The 19,320-nt window shown below is 42.5% G+C and overlaps 1 protein-coding gene across 1 annotated transcript in view; it reads right to left on the bottom strand.

Moving 5' to 3' along the window:
• Window positions 1–17,642: 17,642 nt before the first annotated feature.
• Window positions 17,643–19,320, bottom strand: part of ARMH4 (armadillo like helical domain containing 4) — a 110,582-nt gene continuing 108,904 nt past the window's right edge. The window contains exons 7-8 of the mRNA XM_029951562.1: window positions 18,353–18,487; window positions 17,643–18,116 (exon numbers count right to left, since the gene is read on the bottom strand). Of these exons, the coding sequence (XP_029807422.1) occupies window positions 18,048–18,116; window positions 18,353–18,487 (204 nt within the window). The 3' untranslated portion in view covers window positions 17,643–18,047. The remainder of the gene's footprint in view (window positions 18,117–18,352; window positions 18,488–19,320) is intronic.

The raw sequence follows: 19,320 nt of genomic DNA, 5'->3' as shown, positions 1-19,320 counted from the left end.
CCTCTCTGAACCCTTGGATTAATTCAGGTCTGCAAGAGCGCGGTATTATGATTAGGCAGGTCAGCTCCTGGGCTCAGCCTGGGGACAGTGAGGGAGGGGGGGAGGGTCCCTTTTCAACACAAAGGAAATGTGAGAAAACTGTGCCAGGCAGCTCAAAGCCTAGCTGCTTACATCTATGGATTAGGCCGGTCCCAGGATACCAGTTTGTTCCTTCTTGGGGAAGGAAAGTGATTATCTATCCCCACCCCTGGGACTGCTCGCCCCACAGAATTTGAGTCTATAAATAAAACTGGTCACCTCCATCAGACAGACTAAGCTTCATCTAGCTTGACATATTAAATATCCACAAGGCTAAAAAAAAAAAAAGTGTGAGGCAGGCTACTGCCAATCCTCTGATTCAGCGTGTTACTCACCAGCCGTGACTAGGCATCTATGGGCTGCTGAGCACGATCCCTCCTGGGTTATTCTGCAGCAAGGATCGAGAGGGTGGAGACTCAGGCAATCAGGATTAGAGCCCACAAAAGTGTCTCTCCCTGCAGCCCGGGTGGTTACCTTTAACCATCATAACAACAGCTAACAACACAGAGCAGCTACCACAGGCCAGACACCGAGCTCCAAACTCACTTGCACCATCCCCTTTAAAATTTACGATGCCCCTATGAGGTACGCTGAGTTTGCCTCTCCATATCTGTTCTTTCCCTTTCCTGCACTGCTTCCTGTCACTGGGAAACTGGCCTCTTTGCCCTGTGGTCCAGGTGAGCTGGGCCAATGGGAGGAAGTGGCTTGAAGAAAAGTGTGGGTATTCCACACACACACCCCCGCCCCCCACCCCAGCCCCCTCTGGCCCAGTGGGCCCGGCAGCACTACAGCCCTTCCCAGGGTGCAGGTAACTCTGTCCCCTCCTCTTGTCCCTTCAGGCAGAAAGGTGGCAATGGTTTCTTCTGCGGTTAGTCCCTGGGGGCTTTACCATCCCCCACTGATTACCTTAACCTTGCTGCACCTCTGAAAACGATCCCTGTTAAACTCTATGCTTAAATTCCTTGAGTGCTTCCTGCCAGGACCCTGGCTGAGGCAGAAACTGAATTTCTTGCTGGAGTTAGCACAACTAAATATGGTAAAGCCGGGATTAGGAATCTTGGCAGTCTGACTCCAGAATTCACATTTGAAACCACTATCGCCTTTGCCTAAAGCACCAGAAAAGGCCACCAATGACAGAGGAGGGTCTAGCTCCCGATTCCAAATCCACGGTCCTTTCCCAGACACTGTCCCTTAGGCAACCATGGTTCATAGTCAGGGCTATGTGCTGGACTCCGCTATCTCCACAGACTGTCAAAGTCATCCCCCTTTCCCCAGAATGCTCAGGGCCACGGTGAGGATGGCTTGTCCAGAGCTGAGCAGGGAAGACTTGCTCTTAGCCAGGCCAAGCCCACTGTCTCCCATCACCAGCAGTCAGCCAAACTCATCACCCTGTGGGGTCCAGGTGAGGCTATGGCACCCTGCTGGCCCTCTGCTGTCCTCCCCTTCCACACCCGGAAGGTCCAAAGGGCCTCCAAAGGTTCCGCTTCTCCCCCTATCTTTGAACTCCTGCTTCAGCTGAAATACCTCACCGGCTGCCTCCACTCCCCATCCATACCCCAGCTAGGGTTCTGGGTCACATTAACCCAAATGTGGAACTTAGTCCTATGCTTGATTTCACAAACATTTTTCACAGGGTCTGTGTATATTTAGTGGATTTTTCATGGAAGCAATGCAAACAACTTCAATTAAACATTAACCATCTTTATCTTGAAAGGAACTTCAGACACTTTTGTACCATGGATTGTAACTGGCTGCTTCTCCCCACACAGAACCCAACTTGCCCTCTTCTCTCTGCCTTTCTTCCTCTTTCCAAGAATAAAAACAAAGTTAGGGGTACCTCGGTGGCTCAGTCGGTTGAGTGTTGGACTCTTGGTTTCAGCTCAGGTCATGATCTCACAGTTCGTGCGTTCAACCCCCACATCAGGCTTCATGATGGCAGTGTGGAGCCTGCTTGGAATTCTACCTCTCCCTCTCTCTTGGCCCCTTCCCCACTCGCTCTATCAAAATAAATAAATAAACTGATTTTTAAAAAAGTTAGTGGTTTGTCTTCTTTCTTGCTTTGGCTCCAGCACCCTCTTCAGCACAGAGACGTTTTTTTCAGTGCATTCGCTCTCACAAAGTTCCCTCCATAAGAAAAATTTTGGGAGCAGCTGCTAGGTCAGTAGTCCCCATGTCACACATCAAGGTAGATGGCCACCTCTAGGATGCAAGTGGAAGCCACTTCCGCTACACTGTGCAAACCAGAAGTCTGTAGAAAGATGTGCATGATTTCACTGTGAACAAAGAGAGTGAAACTGTGAAGCATCTGAAGGTGCAAAACAGCAGGGAGACTGGTAGAAGGCAAAGAGCCCAGGATTCAGCCCAGAGACCTTGCTGGGGCCCATCTCTTCCACTAACTAGCTGTGGGATCCGGCCAGCTATGTTCTCTTTCCACAATTTAACCCCTACTAAATTTGAGAACCTATCTACTCAGTCAGTGGTTCTCAAAGTGTGGCCCTCAGAGCAGCAGCAGGACCTGGGAACTTGTTAGAAATGCAAGTTCCCAGGCCCCACCCAGACCTACTAGATGAGAAAACTGGAAAGTAGGCGTAAGTCATCTCTGGTCTAAGAAGCCCTCCAGATGATTTCAATGCACACTAAAGTTGAAGAGTTATTGTTCTCAAATATTGTTCTAAATATTCTCTAAACATTATTCTAAAGCTGTTCCCTCATGAACCTCCTTGTATGGTGTGCTTTGACGGCCAATTTTCTCCATCAGATATTCCAAAGCCCTTTATTCCCCTTCCCTGAAACATAAGTTCTTAAAACATTTGCACCTATTGTTCCCTCTGCCTTGAATGTCCTTCCCTGTGGCTTTGTCACCTCTCTCACTCAGGTGACCTCACTGTACAAAGTAAGGGTCTCCTAATATTCTTTATCCTGGTATGTCATGTGCTCCCTTTATAATATCAATTACCTTCTATTATCATTTCAGTTATATATTTTTTGTCTCTCTCTCCCCCTAAAGTGGGAGCTCATAAAATAGGGACCATATCTACCTTATCTGCTGTATCCCCAGAACTTAACAGTGAACCCAGCATGGCCAGAACTGTCCAACAGAACTTTCCGTGATGATGGAAATTTTCTATATCCACTCTATCGAATATGGTAGCCATTAGACATGGGTGGCTACTTAGCACTTGAATGACTAGTATGATTGAGAAACTGAATTTTAATTTTAACCAATTCAAATTTCAGTAGCCATGTGCAGCTACTTCCTACCATGGTACACAGCTCTAGGCCCTCAAAAAACAAAAGTGTATCAAATAGATGAGTGAATATCTTATCAAAACACTAAGAATGTCACTAAACATTTTGCCATTGATTTCTAAAAATAGTTTCGTTGACTGTGATTCATACAACTACCTTACCTGCTAAAAATGTGTTCCGTGCCACTTTAGGTAGAAACTGTCTTCTTCATTTCAATGAAATTATTTTCAAGTTATCACCAGCAATTTGGTAGAACCTTTTAGATGGGAGTGGGAAGAAAAAGGTAGAAACTAGGCATGTTAAGTTGGCCTTGAGGGTAAACTGAGTCATTCCTTTACTAAGAGCTTTGTGGTGAGGGACTAGAAGGAATGATCAATGATCTCTTTCTACCTTTGATGGACCTGTGCTTATAGCCCTAGCAAGGCTGCATATAAACTCTAAAACCTCTGAGGACAGAGGAAACTGGGTCTTCTCTCTGGTGGAGGAAATACAGTAAGGTGGAATCAAAAGCATATAGTCAGAAGTACTTGGGTTACAATTCATCTTAGAAAGTCACTTAACCTCTCTGAGTCTCCACCTCCTGCTCTATGAAATGAAGATAATAGTACCCACCTCACATGGCTAACTATGTCACATTCTTCGTGCACTGAATGCCTACCTTCCCTTCTTTCATGGCCAAAAACGTAACAAATCCCAGGAGAAATCTATCTGCTGGAAAGGTTTCTCTCTCTCTCTCTCTTTCTCTCTGAAATACTCCCATGCTCTGTACCTTTTGAACACAGTCAGCCTTCAGCTAACCTTATCCTAACCCTGTTTCCATGTTCAAGACTCTTCAAGACTCAGGTATATAATTTTACACTTTGGGGAATATTCATCAATTTGGTTAGTACTGACTAGGTGGTTGGACATACTGTAAAATCCCCTTTATCACATGTCCTGGAATATATCCACAGCCCAAACTTCCTTTTCTTTAAAATAAAGGAATTGAGCTACAAATGAGATCCAAGGATACTTTCAGCTCTAAAATTGCTATATCCTCTGGTTACAGTTTCTAACAAGGAAGCAAGTGGCCTAAATGTGTCATCTTCATTATTAGAGATATCACCGTACTAAATGGGCTCTGATGTCCTGAAATACTCTTGCAGTTTAATAGCAGATCAGTTTCTTCCTTTACTTTGTACCCACAACTTGCCGACTTTCTCTCACTGTCTTCATCTAGGCTCTCCCAAAAACGGAACCTGAGACAAAGTCTTAAAGGAAACAGTTTATTTGAAAATGTGATCTCAAGGAAGAGGAGCATAGGGGCAAGGAGTGAAAAGTGAAGGAAGGACAGGGTTATCAAGGACTAGCTGCCTCTCCTACCAGATCCCCGAGGAGCCCCGAAAATTGTAACCCCAAAAGAGGAAAGTGCTTAGCCATCAACCCTCAGCCTCACTGGACAAAGATGGCCCTACAGATGTCAATTTCCTCATACATGTGTGTTGCACATGATAGAGAATGGATCTGGTTCCCAGGGTGTGGTGCCAGAACATTCCAGCATCAGATAAATGAGAGGACCAAGCATAAGGCTCAACCCTGTCATGCTGCACTGTGTACGGCTGATTAAAGCCTGCAAAGGGCCCAGCAACCACAAAAGAGGCATGAGCAGGAAGACCTGGAGTGTTGCACAGAAGGTGATGGACACAATGCATTTCTCACACTTGTTTGTGCCTCTGTTTATATTCATTCTATCATAGTCCCCTTCCAGCTGGTGCCAGCCATAATCTCTGCAAAACCAGTTACTGCTATTACATCTTCCTTCTCTATCTCCCGTCTAGATTCCTCTGACCCTTGGCCAACATCCTGGCTGGTCTAGTTGTGTGCTTGGAGGATGATGTTGAGGATAAGAATTTCATCACAGTCTCCTAAAACACTTCCATAAAGGCATTTCTGGCTTTCAGAAGATTCCTTGTGTTGATACATCACTGATCTGACCCGATCATTTTCATCATTTTCTTTTTTCAAAGCTTCCAAGGCAGTCTAAAAGCACCAGTCAACTCAATCCTTACAATTACCATAGTTCCCATAGTGCTTATGGACCACAGGCTACCACACAGCCTGATACTTTGCCTTCTGCCTGCACCCCATCCTGATACACGATAGGTAAGGGTCTTAGTTAATTGAGATGCTGCTGACCAGGTATAACCACTCCACCTACCACCAATAATGGGGTCCTTATCACTTCTGGCCGGTGAAGGATCACACTCCAGAATTTCAGTCCCAACTATTGTAGCCTGGGTTCCCTGAGAGCAGAACCGGTGACAAAATCTTGCATACAAGTTGGAGTGAAACAGGGAAGGAAGAAACACAACACATGGATGGTTTCTTGAGGCTACTACAATGGACAGCCCAGCGCTCCATCCTAAGAAACACGCTGAGGAGCCCTCATGACTGAATCTGAGAACCAGCCATTCGAGTAACAGATGGTGGGAGAATTTACCCATCAGCTTCCATTTCCATGGGTTAACACCCACTGGATTAGCCCTGCTGTGTTTCCAGGTGGTACACATGTGAATGCAGAGCAAGGCCCCACAGCAATCCCTACCGTGACACCAAAGCAGACTGGGGCAGAAACAGGCGGTGCATGCCGGAATCGAGGTACTGTCAGGTTGTTACCTTCACCAATTGGTGGAAGCCCGTGGAGAACTGATGGCTGCTGCAGTGGCTGAAATAAAAGCTAGGATTTGGGAGTGACACCAGGGGTGTCGGATACACCCCCTCTGAGATGGCCTTAGGTTCCAGTTTGCCCAGGACAATCCCAGTTTATGCTGATTGTCCCATCATAATTATTAATAGTATCTCCTTTCACTCTCAAAGGTGTCCCAGTTCAGATCATAAAAATATGGTCACTTTGCTCTTACACACACACACACACACACACACACACACACACACAACTCTTTGAGAAGCTCACTCACAAATATTCCCACCAGAATTATATTTTCATAGTTGTTTTTTTCTTCTTAATTGGGTTTTTTTTTTCATATTTTTCTACTGTCCTCTGAGGAAATGTCTCTGGATAGAATGCACTTTGTCTTTATTGAGGCAAATGAAGAATGGACCCAAAGAAACCACCTTCTACTAATTCTTTAACCAAGGAACAGATTCTATGCCACACAGATCTTATTCTAATATACTTAATTTAACAAAGCACCAACTGCGTAAGTGCAACCTCAACAATAATTCTCTTTTGGGATAGAAAAATCATGTTAGCAATACCCAGTACCATAACTATATGTGAAAGCCTTTTGGATTTGCAAGTCAGTAGTGTGTGAACATAGCACACTCTCAACTTTTAAAATGCATTTGTTATGGTGAGGATGTGGAGAAACAGGCACCCTCCTACACTGTTGGCAGGAATGTAAACTGGTGCAGCCTCTCTGGAAAACAGTGTGGAGGTTCCTCAAAAAACTATCCGTAGAACTTCCCTATGACCCAGCAATAGCACTGCTAGGGATTTACCCAAAGGATACAGAAGTGCTGATGCATAGGAGCACATGTACCCCAATGTTCATAGCAGCAATGTCAGCAATAGCCAAAACATGGAAAGAGCCTAAATGTTCATCACCTGATGAGTGGATCAAGAAGATGTGGTATATATACACAATGGAGTACTACATGGCAATGAGAAAGAATGAAATATGGCCATTTGTAGCAATGTGAATGGAACTTGAGGGTGTCATGCCAAGTGAAATAAGTCAGGCAGAGAAGGACAGATACCATATGTTTTCACTCATAGGTGGAAGAGCAGAAACTTAACAGACGACCAGGGGGAAGGGAAGGGGAAGAAAATAGTTGGGAAGAGGGAGGGAGGCAAACCATGAGAGACTCTTGAATACTGAGAACACACTGAGGGCTGATGGAGGTAGGGGAGAGGGGAAGGGGGGTGATGGGCATGGAGGAGGGCACTTGTTGGGATGAGCACTGGGTGTTATATGGAAACCAACTTGACAATAAACTATAAGAAAAAAATAAAATAAAATGCAGCTGTTATAATAGGACAGATTTTCTCCTGACAGAAGTACCGCATCACAATTATTCTTTTTGGTTTTATTTCAGAACCAAACCTAAGTATGTGTAAACTATAAAATTATTTTAGATTTCTGTAACAAGTTTGAATTTACTGCTAAAGAATTGCAAACTATTTCTCTTGTAAATGATAGACACTAACCCCAAACAATTTTGAATAATTGGATACTCTGTTGAACACTATCTGTTGAAGCAAGGTGTTTGTATGGCCACAGGTATTCATTGAATGATTTCTGGATATAATTCAATATGTAGTCTTCTTCTCTCTAGGCTCCTCACCTTGCAGCCCTTGGGAGATGAGTTATCTGCCTTGCATGGATTGAATGTTTGTGTGTCCTCCCCCCTCAATATGCATATGTTGAATCTCTTACTCCTGGTGTGACTGTATTAGGAAGTGGGGCCATTAGGAAGTAATTAGGTTCCCATGAGGTGAAAAGGGTGGAGCTCCCATGAAGGGATTCGTGCCCCTATAAGAAAACAAGAGACATTAGAGCTCGCTCTCTTTACCATGAGAGGATAGTGCAAGAAGGCAGCCATTTGCAAGCCAGAAAGAGGGCTCTCGCCAGAACCCAACCAGCCTGCCATCCACATCTTGGACTTCCCAGCCTCCAGAACTGCGAGCAATAAATGTTGCTGTTTAAGCCACCTGTCTATGCTATTTTGTTAGAGCAGCTCCCTCTGACAGACACATTATCCCAACGCCAGTATTCACTGGGGGTTGATACAATAAAAATGGAATACTTTAAAAACTGAGACAACATCATGGCTAAAGTGCTATACAGTTTCCACAGCATGAAAAAATAATCAACAAAATTGTTATTAGAGGTCTTGTTTTCTGTTTCTGTTGTCAAGGATAATTATTTGCTACAAGTGAGATTTCTGCCATGAGTAGAGGCACTGGTGAGGCAGGGTGCCTCCCTCATTCAGTTTGGTATGAATTCAGTAGGTTTTCCCTTTTAAAGCACTGAGCACAGCTTTCACCCTTTCATCCAGCAAGAACTGAATAAATGTTCATGGTTTTATTACCACTAAATAGAAATCAATGTGAATTTCACCAAGATTTTTTAAATTCACATTTTATTTAAGTAGCATAAAACTCACTTGTTCAATAATATCCCCACAACTGACTTTTAAAAAGACCCTTGTTATTTAGAATAGACAATAAGTAAGACCTTAATTCATTAATTTGCAAAAAAATTTTCGCAGCTGCTTTTGATGAACTCCTGGCCTTAAGCAGGAACAGAAATGTATCCTGAAGAGCATCATCTTCCCAGTGAAAATTCAAAGTTTGCCAAGTTTTTTTAAATGTTTATTTATCTATTTTTCAGAGAGAGAGAGACAGAGCATGAGTGGGGGAAGGGAGAGAGAAAGAGGGAGACACAGAATCCAAAGCAAGCTCCAAGCTCTGAGCTGTCAGCATCAGAGCCTGATACGGGGCTCGAACCCACAAACTGTTAGATCATGACCTGAGCCCAAGTTGGACGCTTAACCGACTGAGCCACCCAGGTGCCCCCAAAGTTTGCCAAGTCTTACTCCATTCTATTTTAATCTAGCAATACCTAATGAACAATTCACTTTCATAAGTAAAGAAAATACTATTAGAATAAAGTTCATGGGGCATTATTACGTGCCTTATTTAATCTCATATCCTACTCTGTGCAAGAAATTTGGATGGTATGGGCTAATGGAGACACTTATAAAGGTCTTGGTCAAAGGGAACACCAGGTTCCATTAACTGGTTTTAAAGAGACCTAAATTTTAGGAAGATGCAGAGGGGGAATGTGAAAAGCTGTGATTTCTCTTTATAACTATGACAGAGAGAAGAAAACAATGGACAAAACGGTAAACATTTGCCTATTTAACCTTAGCCAAGTGAAATAAAATATAGAAAATAGTGTAGGCTATAATAAATGACACAAAAATACTAATTAAATTCAAGAAAATTGAACTGAATCAATTCAGGTCATGTTAATTGATGTCGGTCATTACAGCAAGTGTATTCTTAGCCACTGTTTCTCACACTACCACTGACTATCTACACGCATGGTAATTCAGTCTTACTGTCTGATCATAAAGGTTTACAACCTTTGTCTTGGTAGCAAAGGCAAAGAGAGAAAGGTGTCAGGTGCCAGGGTGGCTCAGTTAGTTAAGCGTCCGACTTCTGCTCAGGTCATGATCTTATGGTTTGCGAGTTTGAGCCCCACATCAGGCTCTCTGCTGTCAGCACAGAGCCCACTTCAGATCCTTTGTCCCACTCTCTCTCTGCACCTCACCGGCTAGTGCTCTCTCTCGCAAAAATAATCATTTTTAATGAGAGAGAGAGAGAGAGAGATCTAATACCTCAGAGCACAAGATAGGACATTTGCCCATGGGCATTGTGTCCGAGGAGACTTTTCCCTTTTCAATTCTGGTATCATTTATATCATACATAAGCGTCTTGAGGTAACTGGGAAGTCACCGACAACCGAATGGCAAGTAAATCTTAATGAAAAAAACCCAGCTTATTCATTCAAATACAACCTAGGGATTGTCACAAGCTCTTTTCTTGCTCTTTATTCCTTTTAAACAACAATAAAAAATTGTAGCTATAGGGAGGTAACAAGATAGCAAGTAAATGATAATCTTGATTTTGTGTACAAATAAAAGCATGTAAATAGAACATATCATAAATGCACAGAGAAAAAGATTAGAAATGTAGAGACCAAAATGTTCACAATGGTGATCTCCAGGGAGTGAGACTAATAATTATTTTCCTCTCATGCTTCTCTGCATTTCCTCAATCCTACATTGTTGCCCTGAGCCCTCCGGTATCCAGCCTTGTGTTGACATGGCAACCATGGAAAGCCTGCTGTAGTTTTCATATGCTAAGGAAGATTAACCACTTGATGATCATCCATGACAACTGTCAAAAGTTCACAGAAACCACTCAGCACTGGGAGATGGAGCCTGCAGGGCTTCAGGCGCGCACACCCAAACCCTGACATCATGCTCGTGCAGAACAGCCTTGAGAGAAGCCTCTTGGATTTGTTTTCAGGAAAAACAAGATCCTGGGGGGCAGGGTGTGTGGGAAAATTGAAAGAAGGTGGTCAAAAGGAACCAACTTCTGGTTATAAGATAAATGAGTACAACATGATGTACTTGAAAGTTGCTAAGAGAAGATTCTAGAAGTTCTCATCACAAGGAAAAAATATTTTTGTGACTATGTGAGGAGATAGCTGTGAACTTACTGTGCTAATCATGTCACAAGACACGTATGTCAAGTCATTACATGGTGTACATCTTAAACTTACACAGGGCTGTCAACTCTATCTCAATAAAACTGAAAAGGAATGAGAAAGTAATTATATAGAAATAAGATGTACAAAGTTGGTTCTTACAAATAAGAAAAACAAAACAAAACACACAAGATCCAGAGCTTTGGCTCTCACGTGAAAATATAAGAAACTAGTCTTTTCAAAGCAAGAGAAGCAATCAGATCTCTGATAGTAATTCATACCTGGGCTCAGCCAAAGTCATATAATCATTTAATGGTCTTTGGAGGGTTTTCCCAGATGTTTCATTTAAGCTTTATTAAATTTAAAGTTATGTCTTTGGAGCCTACTATTAAAAGTTACAGAGAATGAACACACACGCACACTACGTAGAAAGTTAAAGTAGTCGCCTACACATTTTTGGCAGACGTGTAAGTTTTTTTTTCGTGTTGGCTGTGCTGGAATAACATCAGGTCAGTCCTCCAGAAGCCAGGACACTGGTCTCCATGCTATCTAGAGAGCCTCAAAAGTGCCATGACGCTGGTCAGCTTTAACCATTGTCTTTTCCCCCGTCTCCACATCTAGCCAACCCGAGTCCTTCTGCTTCCCTGCCCTGAACCCTGCTGGGAACCATCCTCCCCCTCCATTCACTCCTGCAGCGTTGGTCCAGGCCACAGTCACCTCTAACCTGCATTGCTGCACCAGACCCTGACTGGTGTCCCTGACTCTAACTTTGCCACTCCAGTCATCCCATGAACTCAGCCCGGATCTTACCACTGCTCAGTATAAGATCATTCCATGACGTCTAGAATGCCCTCAGAATGAAGTCCTAATTTCTTGACATGACCTAGCAGACTCTTTAAGATCAGCCTCGTTTTTCTCATTGCATTTTCCACCCCTGACCCCAACCCCGACCCTTACCTCCCTAGTATACCCATCATTCCAGCCATACTGAACTCCTTGATATCTCCCTGCTGAATTTCCCATGATCTCTCACTGCTAGCTTCTGCATATGAGGTTCCCCTGGGGAAGACCCAATTCCTCTCTTCACCTGAAGAACCCTGACTCATCCCTCTGGCTTCAGGTTTGATGCTACCAGCTCTGGAGAAATATTCCTAATCCTGGCAGGGCTAGATGCTCCTTTTTTTTTTTTTTTTTTTGATCCCATTCCACTCATGTGATAAAATGGCCCAGTTACTCCTCTCCTACTAGTCCATAAGCTCTTTCTGGTCATGGACTGCTCACCTTGCTCCCCCAGCTCTTAAGACACTGCCAGACAAAGAAAAGACATTCCACAAATACTGATTGAGTAAGAAGCAATAACATCACAGTGCTCTTGGTTTACCAAAGATAGAATCTCTAACCACCCTCTGTCCCTTGACCTTTGAGATTTGATTCGCCCAATTACAGAACTATTTCAGATGGCCTCTCCTTTCCTTTAGCTCTTACACAAAAAAGGAAATGAGAGAAACTGATCATTGGAGATTTTGTGCCAAAGTCTTCAATGGAAGATTGGAAAATGAAGGGCTTGAAGCACCTGGTATCCAAACATCTGTTTTTTTGGAAGACTGGACTTATACATTCCTACGTGTATATTTTGGTCTGTTTGATCATGAAGACCTTTGAAACTACACAAATCCCGTGGCTGTGCTGTAAAGCATAAAATTGGAGAAATGTTTCAAATGCTGTTGGTCCCATCCTTTCTTTCACTGTGAATTAGGAAGAAAATATGGAGATGTACAGTACACTGGTTAATAAAAACCCCAGGGTCGTAACCTGATACCAGGTTCAGTCTTCTAAGACCAGAGCAGGCGACCTCCCCACCTCAAAGGTAATAAAAGAACCCAAGTGAGCACCCCATTTGGCTTCCATTCTGTCAGTACTCTGTTCCTATACCTATAAAGTTTCGAGGCGAAAAAATGGATTTTTCTCCCTAGAGTTAATTTTTCTGTTTCAACTCCTGATTCTCAGTTCCTCCATCATTATCCCACAAAAGGTTACACCTCTCAACAAAATCAGTCCTAAACTTCAGATCCGGAGATTGAGGTCTTAGAGTGAGAATGTATACTACTCTATATTATACATTATCACTGGTTATTATTTGTATTCTTGTTCCTGGTGCTTTTTGAGAAGATAAAGCAAGACCTTTCCTTTAATAAATGGAAGACTTGAGTTTGTGTGTTTTTTGTTTTACCTTAATATTGTTTTGTGTTTTTCAGCATACTAGAAGAGAGGAGCATAGGATTTGTTTCTTTGCACTTTGGCTGCTGTTTCTTGGAGGAAATTTCTTTTTTCATCCTTCCTTCCTCCTTTCTTTCCTCTCTTTTATCCTATATACACATAATAGAAATTGAGGCTAATTAATAGGGAGTTAGATGTATCAATTGCCCAAAATAGGGTAGTCCCAAAGCATTTGTATAGCTAACAGTAGCTTACAAAATAAATGCTGATTATTTTTGCTGAATGTAGGTCTTAAGCAACAGCATTATGTTTCCAGTTATTTTTGACTGCTAAAATTGATAATTATGGTTAAACAGATCCCAAAAAGTCAGTGTCCTCTGGGGTATGCTAAACGTACACATAAGGGGCTTTTATTACGTCAACACCATTATTTTGTTTTCAAATTGTTTCCTATTCCTAGAGATTGCTATTCAGTTATTTGAACTCTGTGTAATTAAGAAAGACATTTAACTGAGGTAAGCTTAAAGTACCAAGCTCCTTTTGTCTCCTCATTGAACTTGGGTTTCAATTCCCTCCCACTCATGTCCCTTCTACCTACTATAGGATAATTTTCTCTGACGAAGAGGATGGAAACAAATTTAGATTCATAGCCCTTCCCCTGCCAATGGTCTGCCTCACTTGCCTTTTCCTCCTTACTTGTCTGTATCATTCTTCCAAGCATCGGTCCATTCGATGGAACTCTGGCCTCCTCTAGCACATGCCAGTGTTTCGTGGCATGTTTACATTTCCATTGCATCATGACTTTTCTTGCATCTTCTTCTACCCACACTTCTTCCCTTGTAGCCATACCTTTAAAAGTACAGATTTCTTTCACAGATTTCCCTGTAATCATAACAAAGCCTACCTTGCCAAAAGGGCACGCAGCTATAAACTTCAGCCAAATAATATCTCTTTTTCCCAAAAGCTGCCTTTTTGGCAACTGGTAGAAACATCGATTATTCATACCCACAGAAATTGGATATTTCATTTGGACTTCCACATGAAAAAGATGTCTGGAGGAATGTGGAGAGAAGCACCAGACATTCAGAATGTTCTATATGGCTCTATGTTTTCTGATGTCTCTGTAACATTTGACTTTTAAGTCTTAGCCTTTAAAAAAATAACAATGAAAAAAAGAACCAGCTTTGAGTGACCAAACTAAAACTACCTTAAATATGTTCTAAAACTGTTCTTTAACAAGTGTCCTACAGCATTATTGATTGGCCTATGTAAAAGATACAGGTACTTTAAGAAAATGTTTCTGGAAGACTGTATCTCAGGCAGTTTATGAGCTGAAGCCAAGGCTAAAGCATTGCTAAGGGAATCTGTTTCCCTGGGATACTAATTAACTCCAAATATTGCATATAAATTAAACCAGCAGCTACTGAGAGAAACAACTTGTGGGAGAGGAAAATCTGAAGAGGTTTAAAAGAAAAGTGCTATCTTCTGATTAGAGAAAAAGGAATCAGGGACATAGGAGGAGCCCTTTTCTCTCTGACCCATCATTCTATTCTTTCTAGAAGCTTCTACCCTTTTCTCTTTCCTTTTGTTTTCCATTCTCCACAATGGCAGGTGTAATTTATTGGATAGCTGACTAGCTCTCCCTCATCTCTTTACTAAGGAAGCTGTTCTCTGGATGGATGGCCTCCTAACACTATTCTCTAACTTGCCTGGGCACAAATGTCCCAAGCTCCTCCCTTGGAGATTCTGATTCAATGGGTTTGGGGTAGGGCCTTGGAGTCTGTTGTGTGGAACACATCTCCCAGGTGATTCCTTGGAGCCAGAGTTTGGGGAACACTGCCTCTCCCTCTGAGAATAAGCTGCCATCCCGGCCCCTGCAGTGGGGACAGCTACAGTTCTGACAGGGTGAATGCAGCTCAGAGGGGAAGGTGTTAGCAACTGAAGCCTGCAGCCATCAGCCCCCCTTACCAGACAGCTTTACTTGTTTTGCCGTTAAACGGTTTAAGGTTAGTTGTTAGAATAAAGAATTGCCTTTTTATTTTTCATGCGCAAATATAAACATTCCAATCACTTCATGTAGGGAAACCCACCAGTGCCTGACGCACTGCTTGTAATCTGGACTATCCTATAACCACTCCCTCTGGGGGCAACACCCCAAGCGCAGGTTTTATTTAGAAAAAGACAACCTTTTCTGATCCTCTCAATAATGTCAGCTAACTACTGGACATCGGTGTGCCAACATTCGCTGGCAGTGAAAGTGGCCAAAATAAACATAGCAGTTGAGCCGTGCACAGAACCTTCCACGGAACCCCGGTGTTGAAATGGGTTCATATAGAAATATACTGTGATCTAAGTCCTCTCTTTTTCTCTTAATAGTTACTTTTCCAAAAAGGCCTGCTTCTGCTTAGGGCTAAATGCATATACATGTCATTCCCATGGACTTCTGGAAAAAATGAAAATACGTGTCTGTTATTTGTGACTTTAGCATTCTATAGTTTGGAAGTCCAACCTATTAGCCATGGTCTCGTTAAAACTACAGATTAAGAGTAGCCTGAGGCACTGATAGCCATTAGCATCGAGCTGGTATTGCTGCATGAAATGGTTTATTGTGTGTTCACTACAAACGGTTTGTCAAGAAAACAATCATGCCCATCCCCTCCTAACCATAGGGACCCTCCCACCAAGGGGCTGCTCTTAGAAAAGGCAAACATGCCCTATGCAACATCAGGATGCCTCTGCTCTTGAAATTACAAATTACTTAGGACTTCCATGGTTCTGAATTTTATTTTTAAAACCTAACTTTGAGCTTATTTGTCAATTGTTAACCTCTATTTGAGTGCACTTGAGTTTCTCATTTTGCTTGACCAGTTTTACACATTTGCTTACATTTCTTGGCAAAATAAAAGAAAATAATTTGATGACAACATTCTTGTAAGCTAGCTATCATTCAACACTGGATTCTAGAAAAAATTTTCTCTTAGCTCTCTACATGTAAATCTATGTGGTGTAAAAGAAATAGCTTAGGTGGGAGGGGAAAAGAACTTGTGTGAGTAAGAGGAAAGTTAGTAAGACATGATTCATTTCACAAAGACAGAAATCCATGTGAAATGTTCCTTGGCCGACCAACTGCATCCAGTTGAACCTTGAACAACACAGGAGTTAATGGTGCCAACATCCCTGCACAGTTGAAAATCCAACTGTGTACCTGGGTGGCTCAGTCAGTTGAGAGTTTGACTTAGACTCAGGTCATAATCTCGCAGTTTGTGGGTTTGAGCCCCGCATTGGGCTGTGTGCTGACAGCTCAGAGCTTGCTTGGGATTCTGTGTCTTGCTCTCTCCCTCTTCCCCTCCCTCACTTGCACTCTGTTTCTCTCTCTCAAAACTAAAGATTTTTTAAAAATTTTAAAAAAAGGAAAATACAAATATAACTTTTGACTCCCCAAAAACCTTACTAATAACCTACTCTTGACCAGAAGCCACACTGATAACATAAACAGCCAATTAACATATATTTTGCATATTATATGTTTTATATACTGTGTTCTTCCCATCAGTAAGCTAGAGAAAGAAAATGTTAAGAATAAGAAAAAGAAAATATGTTTAGAGTACTATACTGTATTGTATTGAAAAATCCACATTATATGTGAACCCATGAGGTTCAATCCCATGTCGTTCAATGGTCTCCTGTCTTTCCTTAGAATCTTGGTTTTAGAGAAGGACTCTGAAACATCACTGCTTCCTGCCAAGTATGTGGAAGGGCACTGAATTGATGATAGGGGTGCCCAGTTTTGAGTCCAAGTGGGCTCTCGTTCTGATTGTTTCTGGGCATAATTTTGGGTAATCATTTCACTTCTCTGTTTCAGGTCTGTCTTCAGTCAATGGTGAGAATAAAAACATACGTCCTACATCATAACACACGTCCTACATCATACAGGAGCCATGAGGAATAACTGCAGCTTGCCTTGAATGTGGCACAGCAGGTGCCAATAAATGTGAACAGATTCTCCATGTGTCAGGCACTAAGGACAGTGCTAGTAGTAACCTGTACATGAGCCAAGTCTTTCCCTAAAATCTTGACTTACTGAAGTTCCAGATACCCAGATCCAAAAGATAGGGCAAGGAATTACATTGCAAAAGAAATGAGGAATCATCTAACACAGGGCAACATCCCCAAAAGGGATGAGAGAGGCTGGGTTTTCATAAGCTCCATCATGTGCCAGGACTCTGGCCAGTAAGCCTGCATCCTCCACAGGATGTCTGTTGTCTAATAAAGCCAAGCAAGAACCAACGCTGGCCCAATCATTCCATGGCCAGAACCCCAGAAGTAGAAAAACAGCACTCTGAATACTTCACAACAGTGGCCACACAAGCGCAGAGCCAAATGGCAGAGATAAATTCTCTGAGAGCTTCCCAACCCTCATTTTCTTCCTGATTTCTTCCTCATTTCTTCTTGCAACGTCAAATGATACACACACACACATAAAACATCTCTTAAGAGCTAAGCATGTAAGAATCTATTGATAGGTATGTTGTGCTCAATTACACTATTTAAGAAAGCAAGTTTGCATTAAGACTGAGAGCCAATTTAACGTATTATTTGTGGTGCCTTTTTTTTTCTGCCAAGAATGAAAATAAAACGGAAGATGAAAAATAATAAAACCGGGAGATTGGAGTATATAACGCGATGTACCTACAAATCTAGACACAATTCTAATGTGCCGAGAGGTTTCATTCTAACTCGCTGCTAGTCTCGATGCAAAGAGAGGATGTACCGTGGCCCAGAAGCCTATAGCTTCAAGTAGGCAGAATGCAGTCATCACAAGTTACTCTTGGTTAAGATTTCTATTTCACAGTCAACATGCCTTGGCAGCAAATCGTTATACTTAGTACAGGTAAACCAAGGAAAAGGCCCTTTGGGAAAATACAAATTATTTACCTAGCAACTCCCAGTGAACAACGTGAATGGTGCATATTGATGAGTTGGAGCCTATGATCATGGAAAATTTACTACAGAATAAAAACAAACACTGCCTATTACATTAAGTATACAGCATGCCTTTTCTCTCAGTACAAGAAAAAAATCTACTGCCCAGAAGAGAGTAAGACCGATGGCCTGACAGTAGCGACGTGGCAGGATGCTGTTCTTTTTTTTTCTTTTTGCCCCGAAATAAAAAATAAAATGATAACGCAGTCGAATATCCCAATTAAACTTCCATCCAATTCAAAATTCATCTTCGGAGCTGTCGGCTAAGAGCATTACTCGATCTTGCATGCTGTTGAATTCTCTCTGCTGGAGAAAGAAAACAGAAAAGCATTAAACTCTCACCGCTGCAGAGCAAAACTGAGAAACAGGCCCCTTTAAAAGATACACTAACACACGAAGCAGCTGCTATGGCAGCTAATCCAAACCACCGGGCATGTCAATACCATTCACGCACCATTAAGCCCCGTGTGCTTTATTAAGCAAATTAGAAAAGCGAAGAATGTTCAGAAGCTGATTAGGTTTTGCTGCTGTGGGTCCCGTACCTTTCTTTTATGCCTTTTGAAGCCATTTCTCCTTCGCCGATTCATAACCTTAATGCTGTAGAGTGCTCCCAAGATGAACAAGGCTCCCGCTATCCCAACCCCTACGGGAACCAGCATCCCAGACATGTAACCAGCCTGCACAGAAAAGGAAACACGCATCAGGATGTTGAATGGACCACTGCCCTGGGCCTCTCATTTTTGCTGGATGGCAGCAGGTTCTTAAACACCTGGAATTCTCCTACCTGCTTTACTATCAAATAGCACCTAGAATAAAGGTACTTTTAAGGGAGAAGGCAACAGAGATAAAGGTATGACTGTTTTTGGAAAGTTGAAGTATTTAGAAGAAGTATTGAAATAAATCACCCAGACCTAGGGGCATCACCAGCCATGTCCTTATGTACATTTGTCAACATCAGGTTTTGGCGGCAGAAATATAATTTGTATTAGAGATGAATGAAGTAAGCTTCCAAGAATGCCAGGACTATTAAAATGCTATAAATCAGAAATATCAGTCTGAGACAAGCTCCAAGGGGGCTCAAGTGCCCTCCGGAATATTGTGCTTCTTGGGGAGAAAAGGGAGGGCCCTGTCATTGGCGGTCTACTCTCTCACAATCTCAGCTGCACTAAGTAAGAGAAGGAAGATGGAGGATGCTAGATGTCAGGGCACAGACACGACAGACAAGGAGGGGAGAGGGTGTGCACGTAAAATGGGATTTGTATAAAAGGGAAAATCTGCTCAATAGACAAGACCAAAGTTGGGACTTGGGAGGGAATTCTGAGCAACCCCAGACTCAAAGAAAGGAAGTGGCAGGGAAGGGTACAAAGATCACTGCTGACAACACTGACAGATTCTAAAGAACCTGCAGGTATCTGGTATCTGATATGTCTCCAATGTCTCCAAGGTGTCACTATGAATATGTTGCTCCTAAGAGAGCAGCGTGACGTCCACACATCTCTGGGCTCCGGTG

Source organism: Suricata suricatta, chromosome 9 (assembly GCF_006229205.1).
Source record: "Suricata suricatta isolate VVHF042 chromosome 9, meerkat_22Aug2017_6uvM2_HiC, whole genome shotgun sequence".
In the NCBI taxonomy this organism is placed as follows: Eukaryota; Metazoa; Chordata; class Mammalia; order Carnivora; family Herpestidae; genus Suricata; species Suricata suricatta.
The sequence above is the reverse complement of the archived record's forward strand: the minus strand, read 5'-3'. Positions and strand labels throughout refer to the sequence as shown.